General features: G+C 34.6%; 1 protein-coding gene across 14 annotated transcripts in view; it reads left to right on the top strand.

Annotated features, from left to right (window-relative positions):
• The window catches only part of LOC123691161 (RNA-binding protein Musashi homolog Rbp6), a 390,351-nt gene that overhangs the window by 243,365 nt on the left and 127,953 nt on the right, over window positions 1–19,033 (top strand). For all 14 annotated transcript variants that reach the window (XM_045635427.1, XM_045635429.1, XM_045635425.1 and 11 more), the window contains one exon: window positions 51–143. In XM_045635427.1, coding sequence (XP_045491383.1) covers window positions 51–143 — 93 coding nt within the window. The remainder of the gene's footprint in view (window positions 1–50; window positions 144–19,033) is intronic.

Genomic DNA, 19,033 nt, shown 5'->3' with positions numbered 1-19,033 from the left:
AATATTATTGACCTTTTACCCGGAATCTGACCTTTGTTCTTTATTTTCAGATGGTGACCAGGACAAAGAAAATCTTCGTAGGAGGGCTATCAGCACCCACAACGCTGGAAGATGTCAAGAATTATTTCGAACAATATGGACCGGTGAGTACCTTACCGTGGCTTTATTATTTAAAATATTATGTCCTCCACCAATTTTACTTTCTGTGTAGGTAATAAGATCTGAAAATATTCAGCGATAAACTCAAATACGTGCAGAGTGGTTCAGTAAATTTAATAAGTTATAAATTTTCCCGTAAAATACAACCTACTTAAGGTTTAAAATGTAAAAGTTAAATATCACATAATCGAATAACGTCATAGCGTTTATTTTCCATTTAAAAAAATTGTACACGTGTTAAAAGTTTCATCCAATTATAGAATATCGTAGCAATTACTTACTGCGTTATTACGGACTAATTAGTTTCAGGTAAATAGTTCTAAATCAAATAATGATAGACACTATTATAAGGTAACGTAACAGCTAACGAGGTGCAGGTGTGTAATCAAAGTTTTCAATGAGGCTACAATTTCTTTACGATCGATATTAAATAGCATTCGTTTTAGTACCTATCCATTACTTTGGTAAATCAATGGAAAAGCGTCCTTAAGCTGCGGGGATGAGGGTTTACTTTTGCTAGGGCGGCGCGTGTACGTCTGTAAGTCTGCGATAACTGAAGTCATTGTCTGGCACCCGCGACTCAGAGCAGGTGTCTATCTACAAAAGTTTCCGTAATTAGCCCAGTATCTAGCATGGATGCGGACTAAGGAACTTTTCAGAATTCAACATTGGCTATAGGCGGCAGTCATTGTGCCTGCGCTCAAAGTAATCGGCTGGAGCCAGCCAGCCGCGACGATCAAAACCTTCATTACCTATTATGAGAGTTTAGAATAAAGCCAACGAGTTTTTCGGAGTGAATGTGATTGATGCCGAGCGAAGGAAATATCCCGGGAGAGATAAAAGGAATTTAATGAAGAGTCTTTAAGAATAATGATTAAGGGAATGGTTATTCCTTTTGGTCGGCAGCCTAATGATGGGGTCCTTTGAATTACTTTTTGTGTGTCTACGTAATACTGTACAACCACAATTACGCTAATTATATCAAACGTTGCTATCTTTGCTTAATTATTAACTAAACAAATACTATTTAAGATTTAACTTAATTGTTTCAATTCATTCATTCAAATAATAATTTTGAATAGGCTTGATAAATGTTTTCGTTACAATACTTCATTTATAAGAAGAGAACTATTGTATCAGAAATAAGATTAAATAAATAACGTTGAAAACTGAAATAAGAAAATATGATATTATCATTGGAAAACATAGCGAACTATGCCATTTATTAGACGGTATATTGAAAAGTGGTATCGAAATCATATATTATCTATAATGGAGATATTATCTCTCCCGTTTGATGGAAACTATCTAAACGTGTAATATCATATCAAGTTAGTGTAATTTTCTGTTGAGATAAATAAATTAATACCATTATTGGATATACGAAGAACGCACAGCGGGAATTTTGATTACGAATTAATTCAATTTAAACCGTACACTGCTCGGCTCGGCATCATTTCGTAAGGGTGTCACATTTTGAGCAAGTTTAATTAACAATCTAGTCGCTTTTGTAGGTACCTTCATTAGTGTATTTGTGGATAAACATTACGCAAACTCGGCGCAATCCAAGGTACGAAGTGCGAGTGCGTATTTAGGATGGTATTCGAGAACGGACGCCCTCTGCGTGGCCCGGCGCGTGACGCTCCTCAGTCTACAGTCTACGGCTCTCACGGCGTGTGTGTGCGTGCTCTCCGTGACTCCGATGCTTCGATACCGTGCTACGCTCTCCCCACGTGCGAGCTTTCCGAATGCAAACTGTCTCTGAATATCAAATGAGCCACTTAAATACCGAGCACAATGAAACGCCCACCTGAAGCAAGAGCCGTGGTACGCGTGCACGCAATGCCGCCGTAAATGAATGCCTGTCGGGTCGATGGCTGGGTGAGGTTCGACCCCGGTAACGATTTCCTTCAGATAATGGGGAATTTTCTGATGAAAGCTGCTCAACAGTACCCTTTCAAGGATTTAGGAAACGTCGGAACGAACGTTTAGAACAAATTTTATACGGATATAGAACGGTCGTAGTCGCATGAATGAATCTATGCGTAGAATGGACGGGAAACGCGCTGAAATAAATTATTTTAATCCCTTAACACTAACGTACCATAAAATTACTCAGATTTTACAGTATTAATATTATTCCGATATAGGTTTTATACATAACATTGTAATTGTTATATTATATATATCTGGCTGGCAATATCTGGCTTACTAATAATAATATTAAGTATTTGTCCCCTAATTTATAATGATAAAATATAATAGAAACTATAAAATACACTCATTGAGAAATATCATATAGCTGCAATGTTAATTTTTTAATATTTGCTCAGTGACCTGAAAGTAGCGTTCATTTACATCTATTTAATTAAAAGTTGATACAAGAGGGTAAAATCGCCGTCCACGACAATTTTACTCTGTATAGAGAGGACGTCGTTTTCAATATTAATATGTAAATCACAGTCAAATTCACTTGAAAAGCAAAAGCCACCAGCCGGCATCAAGATGCCGACTTAAAAATTAATTAGCCGAACGACCGGTGTAATCTCTGAAGCCTACACCGATTACGGGAATTGTTGTTTTCTAATGTTGATTCCATTCAGTGGGGTGAAGGTGCGGTTTTAAGTAACTGCCTGTGTCGTTTATGTCCTTTCGATCCGAACCCTCATTTTGTCGATGTCGGTCCTATCGACAGAAACGCACACAAGGTCCTCAATTTCGCTCGGTTCCAGTCCTATTTGTTCTGCTCTCTCATAAAAATGTATGCCGTCCTTATCTATCTTTCTGGCTCGCTAAAGCGATCTTATATTTAATGTTAAGCGGACAACTTTATTCACAAGAATTTCGAATGAGATGTTTAAGTAAAATATCTTCTCCGCGAATATTATTTTTAGATTTACAAACGAGGGAAAAATAACCGAATCCCTTTATTCCCCACAAATTTATATTCGTTTTCATTTTTAGCACGGTAAATTATATTTGTAATTCAGCTAGGTGCTTAGGGGGACTTTGCTTTCATTAAAGCTACTCTTTTCGGGTAATAATATCAGGACTTTCATGTAAACATTAATTGCAATCTCGGTGGTAATCTGAAGCTTGATATTCGGATCAGAGTTCCGCAAGTAACGATCAAGTTTCGTAACCAATATAAAGTTAGAGAACGGGTGTTCGCTTAGCGTCGCACGCATCGGAGGGTGTCTCTGGTAAAGTTCCGCTGCATGCTTGATTCGCTATTGTTTTAGCTGAACGAGTCACAACTCTGACTTTGACCGTCCGCGTCGACGTCGCCATCGTCGATAACTTGTACGCAAGACGTGTGCTGCTTGCTTCCTCTCAACTATGAAACTTTCACGATTCCTTGTTATCTTAGTGTTTGCTCCTAACTGAGTATCAATTCCAAAATGCATTCTCTCTATACTAAACGTACCTAAGTACTACTACTTTACTTCTAATTTACATAATATGTATCATAAATGAAGTTTCCATGTTCCTCAGAATTTGGGCTGGTAAAACATAAATTTTACCGTATCCAAGATACTACATGAAATTCAATACGCTCGGATACTATTATCAAGAAATACGGACTAGAGGCAACCCTATAGACGTCGATCAAACTGTTCTGGCCATATCTCGTAAACTCTTAAGCGTTTACATTACTAACTAAACATCGTTTACTGTCAGCAGCACTCCAACTGTAACTGAAGCGGGTCCGGAATTTGGCTTAACTATAGGTACGATATCATCGAAAGCCGTATATCAATCAGTTGTTACAACGCTCTACGATTGTCGTTTATCTTCGAGGCCACTCGGATCTGTCTGTCCAGATTCGTGCATTGTTCCGACATTAGCCAGGGCTGCCTAAACTGTGGATGTTTGAAATGCCAGCGCGGTAGTAGGGCTCCCGTTGCAGCGCGGCGCATCGAACGCCCGATAGCGTTTCCAATTTCCTGACTTAAATTGCTCTAATTTGGTTATGCGCTGACGGGTGATCGAAGGCTGCTAAAGCTCCCGCCACGAACGACATTCGGTTGCGGCTTGTAATTTTTGTTCGATTTCGATGTACCGTTTGCATGTTCATGTTTTATTTCTTACAGTTTCCCGTGGAATAACAGGAAATGGAATTTTTTACCTTTGACCACGGTTAGCTCCACGTAACGTGCGTTTTGTGACTCGTAGCTGTAGCTAAAATTTAACTACAAATTCTTTAGAAACGTACGGTAACTGAAAACGCGTTCGTGCAATATTCATCGAAAAGTTCATATTAGTTTGCGTTTCAGAAAACGCAATATTTTCACTTCATTGGAAGAAAATTTAAATGGAAAGTAAACATTTTCATCCAAAATGATTTTCAGGAAAGTCTAGCAAGGAGTTTAAAAAATACTACAGATTTATTTTTAGGATTGAGCGCTTTTTTGTTTACTTTTCAATGGAGCGTACAACCAAAGTACCAATATATTAGACTAATGGCTTACTAATTACTCTCTGGAGTCGTTTTATAGGACCACATAACAACCACTCAAGAAGCTCTGTTTTCTACTATTCCAGTATTAGGTCTTTTTTGTTTTTATTCGGAATATTTTACTTTGTATAATTAATAATTCAGTTAAGTATTATATTTTCTAATAAATTATATAATTAGGGAGGCATATTTCAAGAAAAATGTATTCATAATTAATAACACTTTACAGTTACCAAACTTAATAGAAAACCCAAAAATCGTTACCCCTTAATGACCGAGTAAGTCAATAATAAGTATGAATATCTAAAAAATAAAAATTCATCGAATCCGAATAAAATCTTGTTCAACACGATCAACGCGATCGAAACAAAACGAACGCAGTAGTCGGGCGTATTGTTTAAAATTGAGGCTTACGGCTTTCACATGAGAGTCTATTTTTCAATGAAGCAGATCCCACGATATTATGAAGTAATGATATTATAGCTCCCGAAGCGGCGCGGGGGGTGCTTCGGATAAACGCACCCCCGAGCGAACGATTTGTTTTAGCCGTCTAGTACTATAGTCGTAATTGTAGACGCCCACGGCTATTTTGTCGTGCATGGCAGAAAAGGAATATCGAAAATGTATTATATATCCAATAGCTTACTTTAACAGTTCATTACATTTGAAATTTAATACGAAAAAGTTTTGTGCTAACGCTGCATATGGTTTTTCTCAAATGGATACTTTGTCAAAACTAAGTCGATAAAAAGATTCTAAGTGTCTTGTTCGTTTGATGTACATTTAAGCTGTTTTTGAATAAATATAAAGGCAATAAATGTGCTATGAGTTGACATCAAAAGTTTTATCATTACGTTGTAAAATAAATTGATTCTTATTCCTTTTCAATCTTCCACATTTTATTCCAAAATAACGTCAGATTAATAAAAATATGCCGTTACTTTTATCCTCATCTTACGATTTTACAAAAGGATTACCTTTGAAATGAGAAAATCAGCGTCGGTATTTGAATCACTCACAACAGTACATCAGTCTTATTCAAAGCTTTAAGAATCGAATGGGTCTCGTTACACGCATGTGTGAATACGGCGTCTTCAATCCGCAGTCTTTATAAACCCCTAAAACTGATTTCACTGGCTATTTTTTCCTTCTCCCCGTCGACGTTAATTAAAATATTTCCATCTTCCCCGTCTGTTTAACTTTTATTTCTAAACTTTCTCTGTTTTAAAAATTGTATGTGCATAAAAATTGATGAGTTGTTAAATTATTCGTAAATTTTGATTGCCTCGTAGAAAACGTCGGGTTTGAGGTGCGCTCAGCTTTTTTATTTCGAGAGACAATTAGGTATGCTAATTCATTTATAGTATGACAGCTCGGAACGAAAAATGCCGAGAAAAGATCAGTGGTGGGTCCTCGATGAGGGGTGGGTGGGGAGACAGAAGGATTGAGAGGTTATAGAGGTGACGTTTCGTATAGGGACCGGTTGTAATTAATGGATCGTGCGTGGCCTCTTCGATGACAGCCCTCTGTCGATTGTACACCCTAATATAATCTGCAGGCTATTAAGAAAGGTGTTTGAACTTACCGTATCGATTTCCTATTCGTGTTTACAAAGTAGCTTGCTTCAAATTAGTAGGGAAATACCCACGATTCCTTCAACACATTGTACTGTATGACGATGTCATATAAGTTATAGTTCTCTTTGCAAAGCTCGAATAAACTATTTTAACGAGATGAAATAAATTGTAATGAAAACTAAAAAGAATTCTCTTCAGTTAAAATTATTCAATGGAATTTAATGAGCATTTTGTAAGAAATACTCCAGAAAAATAATTGACCGAGCAAGAATGCAGTGAGCAACTCGCGAATTCTTCAAGTTTATTGCTTATCCGTAATAGATCCGTATTCTGAAGAAAGAAAAGAGAAAGCGAAGGGACACAGTAAACATAATTAGGTGTTTGAGACGACGGCCACCTTGATTGAACGGGACGCTGATATCTGTAAAGACAAAAACGATTTCGACCAAATTGTACTAGACAAAAACAATTTCCTCGTATTCTGTAAATGTAATAAGATTTTTTATTTCTTTGTCGTACATAACATATCGTCTAAGAAATATACACGATGTCAATTGTTACATTAAAGCTAATCCAAATTATAATGGACGACATCATTGATTTTCTTTATTGTCACTGTGCATCTGTTTTATGTTATACATATCAATTATCTTCAAAATTCAGAATGATCCGATTAAATGAAAAGTAGAAAATAAAAACAGATACGTGCGGCTGTGACAATTCAAACTGTCAAATAATTCAAGGTGCGGCACGGCGTATCTTACAATCAGTGAAATGTATAGCCGGTTCTAGCGAGACCCCGTATGTTTTTTCCATCCATTCGGTTTTCTTTATTTCTCCCACCTCCTTATAAATATAAGAGTTCGGCATCTACGCGAATTCCCTAGATGAAAAGGTATTTTTCACGTATCGAGCGAGTTTGCGGCAAAACTAATGTATATTTGTTGCAAAGCTTAGATATCGCCACACGACTTATCTACATGTATATTTGTTCTTTTCGTTTCTGTATCTTTTCCCGTCGTTATCGCTAAACATTTTCAGTGATTCAATAAATTATTTTACAGATTACTTTGTTAATTTTCTTTTATAAACGGCTTATCATCACTCATCACTTTCTATTTATGATAATATCTACTTATGGTATGATAAAAAAAATGTGTGCGTGTACTTGTGTACACACGTAAGAAGTGAAATATCTTTATGACCTTACTTAAAAAAAATAATTTACTATATGCAACTTTACAGAAATACGTCGAATCACGCGTGGTAGAGATAAGAAAAAATGGCGCGTAACGGAAAAATGTCACGCGTAACGAAAAAATGTTACTTACACTAAATTTTTTTCCAACCCCGATAAAGAAGTTTCACTTCAATAATTGTAAATTTCTGACAATATTGCTAAAAATAGTTTGGAAAATCCAAAAGTGCACGCCTCATAATCTCATCCTTTACAATAAAATTGATTATTTATACACTATAAATATAAAAAAGAAATAAAATAAAACAGTTGGAAAAGTAAAGAAAGCAGTATATATTATAGATATACTAAAATTATGGAGAACAGTCGATATTTTTTTTTGTTTATTTAATAACAATTAAACCACATCGAATCAGACCCTGAAAAATGAAAGGGAATGTTCTATTCCTGAGCATACTCAAGCGTAAGAGAAAAAAAAGACTCGATTAGTAAAGTATTTCGGTCGCTATCGTGTTAACAAGAAAATCCTCCGCACATACAGACACACGGACGTCCAAGACAGAACTTTTTTAAACTGTTTTTTAACTAGTTTAAATAACAAAAATGACATCAAAAATATCATGAATGTTAAAAATAGTGTTTTTTCTTAATATGTGTGTGTATGTATTATCTTACAAGTGCAATGTATGATACATAAAGACATTTTAAGTTTGAAAAATCAGATGTTTTGCGCGAAGTGACAGTAGTACCCACCTCAACGCTTCGCTATGAGGCGTGCAATAAAGAAAGCGATTTCGTTAGTATGTGCAAAACTTAATATCGTCATTGTACAGAACTTTATCGTTTCTTTTTCTATTAGGTCAACTACCTTACTTGAAATACCATTCATCCATTTCCATTACCACCATCCGTTTTTGCGAATAGAAGGAATCTTTGCATTCAAGCATTTGCTTTAGGCATTTATTCAATCCAAAAGAAAAAAATAAAAATAAAGGGCATATTTAATAACATTCCATTTGTCATAAATGTATCGTAGGTATATACTTTAGGAAATAATTATTATAAATAATTAAAGCAGAATACATTTTACAACTGAAACCGTAAAAATATTAAGTACTGGCAAAGATTAAATTAATTCATAGTAAAAACTTGAGGTTAAAACGCTATCAAAGCAGGTTTATGATTTCTTTTATTCCACTTAATTCGCCGACTCGTTATTACCCTGTACTATGTGTAGTGAGTGTTATCGCCCGAGTCAACCGCAATATCTTTCATGATATAACTCGGTAACGTGCTGTGTTAAAAACAAAACAAAAGTGAGCGCAGTCGAAGTAATAAAGCAGCTCGATTTCCGCTATTTAGAGAGGCGAAGAGAATTAAAGTTCTTTTAAAGAAAACTTCGCTGCACAATAAACAAAACGTATCCAAAGTGAATAATAAGAATTCTATGGGGATCTGTAGGAAAGCCACTTTCAAAGCGATGATGGAGTACGACCACTCCGACATCTACGCTTAACTGACAAATTGCCCGGCATTTTTTTCGTAAAATTCCTTTTTTTTTTCGGCAGTAATTGTCGAACATTGGCAATAGATTACCGTGAAAATTTGGACCTCCGAATACTATGCTATTTTCCAATAAAAGTGTGAATTGTGCACATTCAGTCCGCCATTTTAGGAAAACAATTTCTATTTGATTTCAAAATGGGTCAAATGCATTTCCGTTAATGTTAAATTCATTATTTTGAATAGGCTTCGCACTTTTGTTGCACTCAAATTCAAACCATGCCCCGTTCTATTTATTCAGACATGATATTGTTATATATTTATTACCTAAAAAATAGTCCTTAAAACAGAACAGCAAAAACAGAAAACTTTAGATAAATTAAAAAAAAATAGTATTTCTTTAGACGAAAAACATTTTACATGAAGTCATAAAAGCGTTTTGATATCGCCAACCCTCTAAACGGTACAAAGGTACTACAAAACACTAACTCGATACAAACCGTGATAAAGGTTCAATTGTATGCAGTAAATAAAATATGACTTGGCCATATTTCCACTTTCGTTTCTTTCCGTTTTATGTCCCTTTTTTCTTGGTTCGCTAGAAAACCGTTCATACAAAATACCTTTTCGATATTGCCCAACTTTATTAGCATCGGGCTCGTGTTTTTATACCTACAATATCTTACACTCTCCGTCACTTTTCTGTAATAATGATTTTCACCTGTGCGTTTAAATGGTATCAATTTTATTTCAATAAGTATAAAAATATATTTTTAGCTATGTAGTATCTTAACAATTTATATTTTATATTCTGATATGCCAGCACTGTTATAAGAAATACTTATATAACGCTCCTTTTCTTTATTATTTCGTATTCTATCATTCACGCCCTTATACTGCCGAGATCTTTTGTGGTTACCAAAATACAACGGCTATATAACTCACATTAAAAACGTACTGACCTAAGTCATTAAGCTTCACATTGCTTTGTAACGGCTTCCTAAATTTATTCGCAATTGAATTTCGCCGGCTGAAATATTATTTCAGGACCATCCATAATTTAAACTGCGTAACCTTAAGTCGGCCGCGGCTTCGTACGGTACAAATAAATAGCTTCTTCAAAAGCTATCGTGAAAGCGAATTAGAATAATGCGCTGCGATTTGGCGTTTCAACAAACGAGGACGTAAAATGGCCCTCAGTGGATTACTCGGGCGTTCGGGTGGGCTCGGCTAAATTTGGGTATAAATGGAGGTATCGTGACTTCACTGAAGCTTACTATTAGCCAAAAGACTACACAGATTCAAATGAATGAGTGCACGAGTCGATTTGTTTTCTATTACAAGATAACGGACTCATTTGAAGCTCCGTGCATCTATATTTATGTTAATGGTTATAATGATTGCAACGAAACGCTCGATAATGTAATAACGTTGTTGGAAAACAGACGGAATATATTCGATTATAAACGTTCGCGTTATAATTATAGAGCGTGTTTTTGTTTAACAGTATATGGAATCACTGAATGAAATTAGATAATGTAAATCGGTGCGATAAGAATTATTTATGAATAAGCTTATTGCTTAGTGATATTTTATTTTCATTTATACCAAAGTATTTTTATCTACATGAAAAATCTATAATCTGTTACCTATATAAAATGTAATATACTCCATTTAAAACACAGTACTAACATTTTTCAAAACAATTGCAACAATTTCCTATAGCAAATACCTTTTGTTGTTTATTTAAGTAAATAGTATTACAAAAATAAGGATAGTCTCGCACAGATATGAAATAGGCGCCGACCTGTCTCCTCGATGCTAATGTTTAAGATTAATGGAACTACCTACGCTATGAGACCGAGCTGTAAGTACGTGAAAAAAACGTAATATTATACAATTGAAATTTAATTCACTGTTGCGATTATATTCAAATGCCAAGCGGTCGAGTGCTCTCAAAATATTTTATTTCTATACCTAGTCATATTTGCAGTTGGGGCATGTTAGTAAAATTATGTTTCATTATAATTTATGAAAAGAGAGCACATAATTATATTTATCTATATAATTTTAGATTGAAATAAATGTCCCTGAATTCAACTATAATATTGTGGTTTTAAATGCAAATTTAGCAAAATTGGTACAAGAAAAAAATATTGGTAAATACATATTCTACATTAAGGTCTACGCTTTACTAAGCGTTTTTGTCTAAGCTATTGAGTCTACGCTAAAGTCTCTATATTTTTCTTTAACTGGATATAAACTGTAAACACCATAATTTTATCAAATCTCTTTATAGACTAAAAGATTGATTTATTACCATTGTAAATATCAATAACAAACCAATGATATTTCATCTCCTGACGTAGCATCTCGAACTACGTCATAAGACTCTTCCAGCAAATTAAAGAATATTAAACTTTATTTCCTTGGCTACAAGCTTTTATTTTCATTACACTTTTATACGATGTAGGAACGCTTATTAACGGTGCTTAAAAAGTAATGTATCACACATGCCCGACCAAAACTTGTTCGTTATTAAACAAAAGGCCGTAAATCAAAACTGCCGATGTAAGCTGCAATAAACTATTCCATCAACTAAAGCCGCACTCATTTTTAAACAAATTTAAATTAATAATCCGTTTACACTAAGTTATTACCTCGTTTGTTTTTCAATCTTTATTTAAATCTGTCTGAAATAAAGCCTGTTTTACGTGAATGATACAGAACTATATTTTGAAAGGGTAAAAATGTTAGTTGTTACATTTTTACTCTGATATATCAAAATATTGTAAGCTAACTATTATGTACAACGCGCCACAATCTTACATAATAGCTATTTCTATTTTATTTTTAGTTATTATCTAGTGTTCTACGTTGGGACCTGTACTGTATTTATCCCTTTAACTTTAAATAAAGCAGATATTTAAACAATGTAATCAGAATTAAAACAAACAATCAATTAACTTTCGCAACTTAAACTTTTATGTAGGGCACAAAGCTTTAAATACTTTGGAAACGGTGCTTTTAAAATCATTAAAAAGCCTACTTTCATCAGCGCCGAAGTAATAAAACGGTTTTACTGTTATCCACGGCAATGGATTTGGACAATATGTCTTCAGATTTATTGAAATTTTAAACAAACCTTATAAAAAGACTATAACGTTGTTTATTTTCTATTTAAATAACAAATAAAGTGTTTTTATTTCCCATCATAATAATAAAAAAATATTTTAACTAAAAACAGGGCGTATTTAATTAATTGACCTCAATAAATATTTTTCCCAATTAATTGTGAAAAATCTCAATCAGGTCTATGGATAAGTGTCCAAAAATTAATTACAAATACGTATTCGAAGAGAGTTTTAATTAAATTTAATAACTTGTTTGTAAGATAAGTATCTTTTCTAAAAATCATTATTTTTTAAATCCCTCATATTATTAACTAGCTTCCGCCCGCGACTCCGTCCGCGCGGAAAAAATTAAGATTTATTTTTTTCTACGTATTTTTCCGGGATAAAAAGTATCCTATTTTATGCCCAGGATAATAAGGTATAATTATACCAAGTTTCATCGAAATCGAACCGTTACTTTTCACGTGATGCCTGAACATACAGACAGATACACAGGCAGACAGACAGACAGACAGACAAAAAATTTTTTAATCACATATTTGAGTTTGGTATCGATCCAGTAACACCCCCTGCTATTTATTTTTTCAATATTTTCAATGTACAGAATTGACCCTTCTACAGATTTATTATATGTAATAGATTATTTACGTTTACAATATGAGTAAAGAAAACACTGATTACGAGTTGTTTATTACTTGCGTTACAGTATTATAAAATTCCGATCTATATACAGCTTTCTACATGTCCTATATTCCTTTTAGATTGATCATATACCTATACAAAGCATGCTTTAGCCTAATATTATAGCATGGTTTGACAGATACACTAAACCTCAACGTAAAAGCTCAATAAAGAAACATCCATTATCTGCGCCTGCGTGTGTTTATAGTATCGTAACACCCCAATAGATAAACTGATTACGATGTTTTTCTTTCAAAGTTCTTCCTTGTAAGTTCGATCTCGGCAAGTTTTATGGAAATGCGAGGGGTAACGTCTGTTGTTTTAAATTAAAGATATTCCGTTGTAACGTGCTATGGTACCTATTGCGTTGTTCAAATAATACTACATTAACATATTCTTAACATAATAATATTATAATATTATCATAAGTAGTTAAAGTTAAATATGTATTATGATTGATTTTTCATATTTGATTGACCCAGATAAGCAAAAATAAAGCTTAAAATAATGAAATTAAAATTGAAAATACATTTATAAAAATATCAGCAAATGTAGAGCAAAACTTCCAAATATACTCTACAATCTCTCCATGATATAAAATTAGCACAGCAAAAGCCAATCGATATCAGCGTCTCGAGTAACATTTACGTTAAACTTTATACGAGTATCTCCCGTTTTATATTGCTCACATTGCATTGAGATTGACCTTATCGAACCGCCTGTTTGAGGCTTTCTGCCCAGCTCCCCCGGGAACATCCCGGCCAACTTCCCCTCGATAGCCCAAACTTAACGTTTCTGAAATAAAACCACAATTATTAAACCATGTAAACATCACCTATGAAGTATTTACGACCACGAACTTTTTCTCTTTCTATAAACACTTCTCGTATTTATCGCTGTTATATAGCTCTGTTGACTGCGCCAGCGGTGGAGGAAAATAAACAATTGTATATAATGAATAATATTAAGAATCACAGTTGACATTTCTCGCAAAGTTAAAGAAATCTTTGCTCACGAGGCAGCGACGCTGGCGCCCTCTGTCAACCTTAATTAGTTTTTTCCTCCAAAGTAATCGCAGACGGTGGAACATGCAACTTTGTAGCCCCTTAATGAAAATGCTCTTAAGTGTTCGTGTTTAATGTTTATTTACTTCCACTTTGTTTTTCAACTGTCTTATTATGGTTCCTGTAAAACCAGTTGTTGGTGTACTGCGGCTTTTAGGTGACTGTTCTGTATTCACTTATTTCAAGTACCTCATGTTCTTTAATGTAATGCTAAGTTATTTTTTATTTTCGTACGCCATGTTCGCATGTTAGTCATGGTTCTTTTAGCAAGGATTAACGTAACTTAAGAAGTAATATATCTAATATTTATAAGACTTGCGCTATTACTTGTGCCAATTTCTTTAAATTAAACATGAAATATGATTTTATATGAATAAGTAAGAGAAAGAAATGAGATACCATTTTTCCTAACATTATTTCGAGATCACAGAATCCAATACAGACAAGCGACCGATAAATTTAATGCACTTCTGTTCAATCTCACCACATTTAGTCACTTTGAAGTTTATCAACATTTATGTCGTATCCTTAAAAAATAACATTTTTCATAAAATTGATACTTAAGTACTAATAGATTTTTATTTTACTTCAGAAAATATCATAATTTATACATATTAAATAGATCATAAGAATATTAATATAATATGAAAATAACCTTTTCAAAGCAAACAAATAACTATTAAAGCACTTCTTATGATTTCTAAAATCAAAAAGTATCTATGAATGCTAATATTTCTATTGAAATGAAATGTTAACTCAAATAGTATGAAATCGCACTTAAAATGCGACGAATTCTTTGATTTCTTTACGTTAAAACGCGCGTGAAATCAAACGCAAGAAAATCAAAGCATAAACCTAAAATGTTCTCAGCCAATACATATACATTACTGACGAAAAATTCATAAAAACTTCAGTTCCATGAATTGTTTGCTATATAAACGTTTTCCCTAAAGAGGCTGAAACACCGAAACACGCTTATACACTAAAAAAAAGATGTAAACACACCGTCGCTTAAGGTATGGTAACGTTTACAAAGACGTTAAGTAAATCGTGGCAGCCGTTGATAAACCGTAAATCTTTGGCCCCAGCACAATAACAATATAAATCAGTTACCTATTCTCTCCGGCACAAATTTCATTAAGCCATAATAAAATTCAATTACCTTATTTAAATGTTCCGTTTACATGTTTGCGTTATTGATTTCGTCTCGTGTTTTCTGGTGTTAAATTGTAATAAAGGTATGTTTGTACATCAAAATAATTGCGCTCAAACATTATTATGATTTTGAATGCAAAGCTAAATTTATAATTAATATAAATATATAACTTTAATCAATTTGTTTGTCTATTTTAAATGGAAGATATTTTATTAAAATAATTTAGTATTCATGCATGTTTCATAATTTTGTACAAATATTCAAATATTATCATCGATCGATCATTAGTTGTAAACAATCTTCGTCTATCAAACTAATGCTCCTTACTGAATGGATATCTTACTTTACTTCTCTCTCTCTATTATTTATTAACAACACTTTGTTCTTAATAAATAATGAAGCAACAGTATGCAGTAGATTTTTGAAGTTTTAACAACTATCTTCACAAAATAGTGCACTTATCTTACTTAATTCAATTTTTTAATTATAATTTTTAGTTCGACGCGTTTTTAATCCGATGAATAAGTGTCAACGAGGTTCATTTTAATTTACGTACATGCTTCTTATATCATAGAATAAGAAATATGAATGATAGACGTGAAAGTAACCTTTTTATGCTAAATTATTTTTAATTATGTATAATTAACAGTTGCTTTAGAATAAAAGTCTTTTAATATTCAATTTAAATGACATGCAAGGCATATAATATAACAGAATGTCAACACCTCTCCAGCGAAACTGCCGACGTCTACAAGGGGAGTGCGGTGAGTGGCAAAAAATGAGAGGCCGTTTCACCTTACGTCGCAAAATAAGCAAATTTTACCTTCCAGTTCTATGAGGCCAGAAAGGAAGGGCCTTTTAGCTTTTTAGCTTGCTTATTTTATTACAAAAATGAATTTCACTCAACGAGACAAACCGAAAGTAAACACGACTCCAGCCACGGAACATGTGCGGTTCGCCGCGCTGAAAGCATTTACGTCATTTGTCTTTGGTGAATATCACGAAACGTAATTTGTGTAAATTCTGTTTAGAAATATCGCGGTCTTTAGCTACAAAATTTACGCGAGAAGATTCCGAACACGCACCTGTATCGCAAATATACGACCCTCTCGGCGTCCACACATCGTCGTCGCCGATGAAATTTATAGGACATTTTTATAGTTCACTACGGACACTCTTGTTTTAATTTCGCGTAAGGATGTTGCTTCACATCGGTTCTATCTAGCGCCCCTATTTCGCCGCAAGCCTAATGTCGCGCGCCGTTGAAATTTATCGCGTCGCTTGTAATTTAGCCTCCCAGCGTCACCCGCGTCACCCGCGTCACCCGCGTCGCCCGCGTCACCCCGCCACATAACGTTTTCTAATGAAATTGTCCACATCCACAAACTCAACTTGCCACAACGCCCGGGCGGCCGACGCCGCCGGATGAACCGAAAAAAGTACAGCTCGCGTTACTAATGGCTTCATTTATCACCGTCACTAACACTGATACACCACAACGACGTTTTATATTTAATTTGGCGCTGTGCGGAATAAATTGCGGTCGTATCAGGCCTATAATGAAGGACGAGAGCGACTCGAATAATCCGAAATGTAACTATGTTTGTATGTCCTATTCTGGATTAATTTGTTTTAGCTAAGTGATAAGTTAGATGCCACGCTTCCATGAATCAGAACTTTACCAACTTTGTAGGGGCAAATACGGGAAAACTTCCCCGAATATTTGTTTTGTCGTGTTCAATACGTCAAGGAAGAGAAACAAGGAAGCTTTTACGAAGACTTATGTAATTACATGTGCGGGATATATTGCCATAACATACCGGATAGGTGAAAGATTAATGGGATATTTAATTTCTTCTTATCCTAAGATACAAATAAATAATGAATCGGTGTAGTAAATACAATAATAATCAGCACAAGAAACTAGCATTAACCGCTTTAAAACTAGCTTCGTTACTCACCTTTAAAACGGCACGGAGAAGTAAAATTTAAAGCGAGCGATTAAACAAGATTTTCATAAGCGTGCTACTGTTCAAGTTAACAGATCGGTTTGCCCGTAATTCGGTTTAAAGCCTGTGTAACACAAGTTATCCCACCGTTCTACGGCAAACGATAAATGCATCGCCCGTAGGTGCAACCGCACGCTCTGCATATGTATTTCTTAGACCCAACGGTTTTATCTCACAAATAATTTCCCGCCATGGCTTAGACTTGGAAAACCTAGTTATAAAACTTTTAAATCCCACATCTTTTTAGAAGATGCAACATTTATTTAAAACGATACTTTACGTGAAAATTTTCTAAATATGCGTCGCCTGTTGTAAGTATATTGATATTTGATGAGGTCATTCATATTTTTTTTTAACTTGAGTTGATAAAGAATTTAATTTTTTTTTGTCATTTCCTATTATTCAATCTAGTCCTAAAACATACTTAAACGTATGTCGAATCTATAGGGATACCTTGTTAATATTATTTTTTGTTCAAATAGATACACACACGGCTAGTATTTGAAATCACAGACGAATTTACTGTAGCGTTACTCAAACACTAACTATAAGAAGCGAAATTGGATTCAAACGTTATCGTGCGTTGGTCGTAGAATTTTCTACCGTTTCATGAGATTAAAGTAAGCTCACATTTAAACAGCGAGCCGCGTAATTTGGCAACTGAGCTGTGATTAGATAGTGCTTCTGCCTCGTTACCCTAATGAGAGACTTTAACCCCTGTTCACCATGCTAATATTATTACCAGACTTTTATCTTTGTTTGATATTCAAAATGCAGAATTCTAATTTTATTACTCTCGGCTACATCCCTTTTAGTGTCGCCGTGTAAAGTAACCTCGTTTTATAATTATGTCCCTACGAACACAGGCAACACTATCGTGTAGCGGCACGGCTATAATGTATTTCGGACTGCAAAACAAAACAAAACAGACGACAGTTAGTATTCGGTGTATGCTGTCTTAGGCAGTTCCTTATTCTACATTTTGGCGAAAGCCCCGCTATTTCGGAAGTAATGTAAATCGTCGCAGGCCACGGCAAACTTTCCCAGATACCTCGCCAAAGGGACAAGACGTTAATATATGCGCAATCCTGCATTCTACGTATTGTTGCTTATAATGCTGGCTGTTTGTTGTCTGCAGCTCTCGTCTGCTCTCCCGGTGACTTGCAGATTTGCAGATTTGTTAAGTGATGTTTCACTTTCCATAATGTTACCCCATACATATATTAGCAGATAAATTGTTAATAAAAGCATGACGGGATAGAAAATGTTACACGTATAACAGTAACATAAATAACACAATAAAATCAACGTAAAGTGCCGAATCGCAGTTTATTCTTAGACCCTTTTATGTCAGATATTAATTAGAATAAATTTCTCATACAAGCATGTTTTACATTTAATTAGGCAAGTTGAATGCCCATTTTCATTCCCTCGTACTCGTAAGTAATAGTAATTAAGAGTACTAACATATTTCGAATTGAAATTCACGGGCCCGCTGACCTTTGTACGTAAATATTCCCAAAGGTTTTCCTTACAAAATCTGCTGCATCGTTGTAAACCCAGGGATAGTATTTGTATTTCATTATCAACAAAAGCTTTGTTGAAAAGATGACGCTCAGCACAATTTCGAGATACAGCCACCTACACAACCCACATTGGAGCTTGAGCAAAGATATTTCGCAGTCGTATTTACTCAGGCGTACCAAAATTGTTTGCTTACATGTTTGACGCGCCGCACGCAATGCTCATTACGACGAACGGGCTTTGTTCAGTCTTAGAAAATATATTGTTACTCCCGATAGAGCCGGGTACCCTTTATATATTTTATTTATCATTTCAGGTAAGTTATACGAGAGCCGTGTGGGAGTGCTAATGGCTACGGATGGGTGAGAATTTTGCTTTGAATCTGCTCATACTTGGTGGTAAATAATGCGGAATTTGAGTTAAATCTAAAGAGGACATTTATTCAACAAGTGACCGGGGTAGCTATCACCATACGTACTACTGTGAACGCTAAACATTCATTATGTTTCTTAACGCGCGCGGGCAGGTTGGAACACTTAATTGTTCATACAACAAGCCAGGAGGGAATT

The sequence above is a fragment of the Colias croceus genome, chromosome 4, assembly GCF_905220415.1.
Source record: "Colias croceus chromosome 4, ilColCroc2.1".
Classification (NCBI taxonomy): Eukaryota; Metazoa; Arthropoda; class Insecta; order Lepidoptera; family Pieridae; genus Colias; species Colias croceus.
This window is presented reverse-complemented; position numbering and strand designations above follow the sequence as displayed.